This window comes from Notamacropus eugenii, chromosome 5 (genome assembly GCF_028372415.1).
Source record: "Notamacropus eugenii isolate mMacEug1 chromosome 5, mMacEug1.pri_v2, whole genome shotgun sequence".
NCBI classification, from domain to species: Eukaryota; Metazoa; Chordata; class Mammalia; order Diprotodontia; family Macropodidae; genus Notamacropus; species Notamacropus eugenii.
Window position 1 is genome coordinate 95,992,380 of NC_092876.1, and position 6,445 is coordinate 95,998,824.

At 45.4% G+C, this 6,445-nt stretch overlaps 1 protein-coding gene across 5 annotated transcripts in view; it reads right to left on the bottom strand.

Moving 5' to 3' along the window:
* Positions 1-3,003: 3,003 nt before the first annotated feature.
* Positions 3,004-6,445, bottom strand: part of STIM1 (stromal interaction molecule 1) — a 235,567-nt gene continuing 232,125 nt past the window's right edge. For all 5 annotated transcript variants that reach the window (XM_072610257.1, XM_072610255.1, XM_072610258.1 and 2 more), the window contains one exon: positions 3,004-5,095. In XM_072610257.1, the coding sequence (XP_072466358.1) occupies positions 4,573-5,095 (523 nt within the window). In that variant the 3' untranslated portion in view covers positions 3,004-4,572. The remainder of the gene's footprint in view (positions 5,096-6,445) is intronic.

Consider the following 6,445-nt stretch of genomic DNA (forward strand, 5'->3'; position numbering starts at 1 on the left):
AAATTCCCATCATTTAAGCAGAAGTTGAACTCTGCCTACCTTTAGATTTCGGAATCTAGTTAACCCTGGGCCTCTTTGTGGTTAAAATTCAATTGATTTAAAATAAAACAGAGTATATTATAGTTTCTGTGACTAGACAGGTTCTGGGAAGGGAAGTTAGGGAAAGGGCTGACCTTTTTGCAAGACTTCCTTCAGTCAGGGTCTTATGTTTCAACATGCTTTTTAGAGTTAATGACCTTCCCATGTATTTCCCTATCTCAGTCTTACTTTGCTTTTCAGAGGTGTGCTAATTCATGCAACCTTTCAAATTCAAACCCTCAGAACCTCTGTATATCTAGTTTTGATATAACCCTTCCTTTTATGCTAAGTTATTAATGTAACTAAAGCTCTCACACTGCTTTGATTGGCTCAAGAGGGTATGCAAACCCTGATCTAGGTTTTGCTTGACTGCCCCTACCAAGATGTATTCCTACCTAACAAAGATAATAGTGGCTGGAATAATCAAAGGGGCCTCTCTTTTACAGATGTGGAGTTTGTTTGATAAGATTGGGAGTCAGAGTAGAACAAAGGTTGCCCCCTTTAGTCGTGCTTCTGGGGTAATTTGTAATTACAGATTAGTGTAATCCAGATTAGTGATCTGAAGCATGATGGACTTTGAAAGGCATATCCTTACCACAGGTCTACCCACTTCCTTTGGAGTTTTGCTAATTAGGGTTTCCAGGATGATGTGCTGAAACTTCAGGCGTAACCAGGGCTATGAGGGGACTTAAAAGGAATTTTTAATTAAGCATTTAGACCAGGAGTTCCTATATTGGAATCCATGAACTTAATTTTAAAAACATTTTCATAACTGAATTTCAGTATAATTGGCTTACTTTGTAATCCTTTGTTTTATTTTATTTCATGTATATAAATAACATGAAATAAAAACATTATTCTGTGAAGGAGTCCATGACAATAAAAAGGTTAAGAACCCCTAACTTAGACTGAGATAGCCTAAGTGAGTGGGTAGGCATGGCTGACCTAGATCTGAAATCCCAAGAGCTGCAGCGGCAATGTGCTAAAAAGGCCCAATATCCCCATGACTATAGCCGCAGTTGCAGTTCATCAAAGATACCAGTAGATGGCAGCAGGATCTTCTAGCAAAGACCCGTGACTCAGGTAAATTAGCAGAGGATCAGTTGTGTGCTGCTCAAGAACATTGTCAGGGCACATCAGCCTGTGCAGATCAGACGGTATCAGAGCCCAGGAGCCAGTGGAAATGCTTTAAAAGCTTGAGTTGTCCTGGCCACGCATGTTCCCTAGCCATAGGACTTCCCTACATGTGTTCTGCTCACTTTTCCATGATGTGGTAACATGTGGGAGTATTTTCTGTGTACATAAGGAGAATCTTTTCATTTATCTGATTATGCCCGTTAATTGACTAGTGCGTTGATCCTCTAGTTGACTGGTAAAATATTAGCAAGGGCTGCTGAGCTATAGTTTTGAATAGTTGTCCAATATACTGCCTTGAAACTGATGGCGTGTATTAGTAGGGGGTACTTTCAGGTCGTCTTTAAAGGAGACCTTAGGAGGACCACCAATTGGGGAATGACTGAACCAACTGGTATGTGATTATGATGGAATACTACTGTGCTGTAAGAAAACGATGAACAGGATACATGAGCTGAAGCCAAGTGGAATGTACTGTGTACAAAGTAGCAGCAGTATTGTCAGATGATCAGCTGTGAATGACTTAGCTATTCTCAGCAATTCAATGATCCAAGACAACTCTGAAAGACTTCGATGAAAAATGCCATCTATCCCTAGAGTAAGAACTGATGGTGTCTGAATAAAGTACTTTTGTACTTTATTTTTCTTGAGGTTTTGTTTTGGTTTTTGGTCTTTGGTCTATGTTTTCTTTCACAACATGAATATTTTGCATGACCACACATGTATAACCTATATCAAATTGCTTGCCATCTAAACGAGGGAATTTGGAACTCAAAGTTTTAAAAATGAATGTTAAAAATTGTTTTTACATGTAACTGGGGAAAAATAAAATACTAAATAAGAAGCATTTAAAAATGGTTATTAAAAGGCATGAAAAAAAGAGACCTTAGGTGCTAACAGCATTTTTCAACTTGTTTGGAGTCTACCTATAGATTCTCCATGGAAATTAAGCACAAAGCACAATCTTTTACTCCAAATTGTCAGTGCTTTCTACACCATCATTTCTCTCATCTGGAAGTGATCATCTTTGGGGGTATGCATTAACAGTTACAAGACTGCTTCCTGCTTCTGGTCCTCAGTTTCCTATGTGTCCCTAGGCTTACTGAGGTCACTCAGGACAAATGTAGGGATTTGAGAAATAGCATGGGGCAGTGCAAAGAACACTGGATTTGGAATTAGTTTCACATCCAGGCTCCATCACATACACTATAGCCCTGGCTAAGTAACATTAACTGACAGTTTCTTCACAAAACGTGGATGATCATATTTATACTAGCTACCTGTTATGAAAATGCTTTGTAAATCCAAGTGTGAGAGCAGTTATTACTAATAAATAACTTTCCATGGTCTTATGTCATACATTTTAAATGCCTTTTTAAAAAAGTAATTCCTGCCTAAAGTCTCACATTTCAGGATGCTCAGTCTTCCAATGACAACATTCCTGTTTGTTTTGATTTTTTAAAAATATCACCCTATTTCCATTGACATCTTCCTTTCCATCTTGGACCCTTTTCTGGAACTCTCCAAGCATCATGTTTAAATCCACTCCATATGCACACCATTCTGGATCTCTACCCTGTGCTTGATTCTCCTTTCAGGCCTTGGAGATACTGGAGGTTGGTGGTGATGGTTTTTCCCTGGTGTCTTGATTTTCACATGTTCTTTTTCAAGTCAGAAAGGGAAGACACAGAATATAAACTTGGAGACTTCTTGTCTCCAGATCTGACCACAGACAATTTTCATGACTCAGGAAGCAGGTAGGCAGAGTAATGGGAGCCAAAACCAAGAAAATAAAATATCCTACATGCTTTATTAGACTTCGGTCTTATGAAATAACAGAAAAATCCATAGGGATAGGGATGGGAGGGGGGCCAGCCCACTGTGGCCTGAAGCACCCAGCTGCCCTGCCCCTTGGCCCTGGGATGGTGGACTCATCCAGAGGAACAGGCAAGACTGGGGGCCATTATTCACAGCCCCTACAGGAAGCTGGGGAAGGGGGTGCTGCCTGGGGTAGAAGTGGGACACACACAATGTGTATCCATTCCCTTCCCTTCCTTACTTTATTCTTATAAGCTGCCTCCTTCCGCAGGCCTGGCTGGGGTTAGGATGGGAGGCAGACCTTGGACTGCACAGTGGAATTGGGCCTAGAGCCTAGGGAAGCCCAAGGACCATGCACTGGAAAAGAAGTGGAGAGGAGGGGAGGGCAGCAGGCACTTTGGAAATTTAGGAAATTTTTTTAAAAAAATTTTTTGGTTCAAAAGCAACAATATCTTTGCCCAAAGTCCCTCTCAACCCCATCCCCTGCCCCCATAGCCCTGTTAGAGGCTATACTCTTATGTGAGAGTCCTTGCCAGTCCCTATCTAGGCTAGGTCCCAACACAAAGGACATCAAGCTTACTCAAGGGTGCTTAGGGATCACTGAGGCAATCAGTTTCAGGGCTTCAAACTTGGGGACCTGAAGTAGGCTAAATATCTGAGGTTAAAGAGGAGGGAGGAAAAGGAATATGGGTACCCTCCCTTCCCCTAACCTACAGAATAGGCAGGAGTGGAGGCAATCATTAGGCCATTGGGCAGTGTGGCCTAGAGTCCTGGCTCTAGAAAGGGGGAGAGCCATGGCTGCCCATCCCTAATTTAACTTCTTTCTGCTACCCTGGAGGCCTGATCTTTAGGGCTAGCTCTATCTTATCTCTGTCCCAATTACCTCCCACCCCCACCCCACACCTAAAGTCAGGCCAAGGCTAGAGCCAAGATTGGCCCCAGGCTCTCCCCCTTCCCAAAGGAAACAAAATCAAAATCCCCCCTCCCACCCCAAACACAGAGCTCTGGCCTCAACCCTGCCCTGCCCTGCCCTGCCTGCTCTGTCCAGCATTGCTAAGGTTGGTGGGAGCTTAGGCCTTGGATCAGGCTTCCTTTTTTCCCACCCTAATTCCTGGGGGTTTGGTGGTGATGGGGAGAACAGGGAATGGGGGTGGGGGGAAAGACCAAGAAAGACATAAAAGCCCAATAAACAGGGAGACCAGAACCTGAGGGTCCCCTGCAAAGGTGGGTAGGCTGGACTGAAATGGTGGATACAAGGGTAAGACATGCACTGTGAAGCAGGGATGGAGCCAGGGGATGAAGAGGTTGGAGCAGGAACAGCTTATGGAGGCCCAAACAGGGCAGGTGGTGGTCAGTAAATAAATAATGTAGAAGGGCCCCTCTTTCATAGGGGGAAGAGAGAGATACAGAGAGGATGAAGCAGGTATTAACAATGCCCCAGGTCCTCAGGACCCCCACCTTTCCCTTTCCAGGCCCTGGGTGGGTCCCTTGGAGGAGAGGGAGGATAGATGTGTATTCCCACCGCAGCCAGCCCTGATCCAGCTACTTCTTGGGCTTCTTGAAGATTTTGAGTGGGAACTTCTTCTTGCCCTGGCCGGAGTCTGTCTCCTCCCCTGTGGAGCCACTGTCCTCCTCACCAGCATGCTTCTTGCCTGCCAGGTGGGGGATACGTGTGTTGCGGCCATGGTGAGCCCGGCTGTCCCCCATAGGTGATGGTGTGTCTGGCTCAGGGGAGCTGGGACTGTGGGAACGTGAGGAATCTGAATGCAGGGGCCCTCCTCCCCCCAGCCCTATAGGGCCCAGCTCCCCAACACTATAGGCCTTCTCTAGCCCATGATTCTGCAGCAATAGTGCTTTCTTGACCAGGGCGGGACTCTCAGGCAGCTTCTCCACTAGAGCTCCCCCCAGGGCTGCCTCTGCCAGTCGGTGGCTGCCATTGGAGGCTGGGGCATACAGGGCTTCATCCATGGCTCGGGTCAGCTGCTGGGGCTTGGCAGCCAGCTGGGTAAAGCGAGGGCGGTCACTCGTGTGGAGGGAGGACTCCGAATCGGAATGGGTCAAGTCCCTGCTCAAGACAAGAAGGGATAAGGGCAGGATAGAGAAAGGGGAAGAAAGAAGGATACAAGATGGCAGAGAGAAGAGAAAGAAGGAAAAAGTAGAAGAAAGGAAGAGAATAGGGCAAAGGAGTCCAAGAATAGGGAGAGGAAGACAACAAAAGGGAGAATGAGAGAGGAAGGGGGAAAAATAAGAGGGAAACAATGAGACAAGGACAGGGAGACATATTAATATCATAGAATTACTAGGCAAAGGTCTTTTTATTTTTCAGGCACTACCTTCGCTACATTTCTGGGCCCCAGGACAGCCATGTTTAAGTGTTCCATTCCTCTCCTCCCCCTTGGGGGAGAAGAGGTATTCAATGTGAGGATAGCTCTTTGCTCCCCACTCCCTTCCAACATCCTCTAAGAAATCCCCAAACCCCTATACACCTGTCCACGATGACCTGATGTTATCCCAGGAGGCTCACAGATTGGGAAATCTTCCCTCCCTTCCTGGAATGTAAATCTGCTTTGATATCCCAGAATGCTCCCCTCCATCCACATACACACACACACTCATGCACACACACACACACACACACACACACACACACACACACACACACTCCCTAAAGAGAAGGGAAAAGTGTGTCCTGTGTTCTAAGATCTGATTATCATGTCCCACCACATAAAACCTTCACCCTGTCCACCCAAAGCCCACAGAACCCCAACCATCACAGCACATGCAATGAGGCCCAGCTAGGCCTGGGGTGGGAGGGGAGAAAAAGAGGAGGAAAAGTTAGAACAACCTTGCCCCTGGCCCAAGATCTTCAAAGGCTAGTGGTCAGAAGGATACTTGGAGATGGGGAGGAATGTCAAAATAGCTATTTTCATGTATCTGAAGTCTAAAGGGGATAGATTTGTTCTGCTTGGCTCTAAAGCAGAACCAGGAGTAATGAGCAGAAATTACAAAAAGGTAAACTTAAGCCTGAAGTAAGGAAAAGCTTTCTAGCAGCCATTCAGAAATGAAATAAGCTGCCTCTGGGAGCAGCTGTTTCCCCTTCTTTGGAGGTCTTTGAACAACAGCCAGAACAACATTTGCTAGGAGTGGCGTAGAGAGGTTTATCAATCAAGTATGGGTAGGATTTAATGGCCCTTACTTATCAAATGGAGAAAATGCTGAGGGGGCTCTTAAGAGGTATCGCAGAATTCCAAGCCTTCTCCTGGCCCTCATTCTCTTTTGGAGGCCATTTCATTCCCTACATTTCATCCCTCTATGGAAACTTGGACACCTACCACACTAGGAAGGATATCAATAGTGGAGGGTTCATGTAGGGAGGAGGGGCTAAATAAGGGAAGGATGTCAGTTGTAAGAGTGA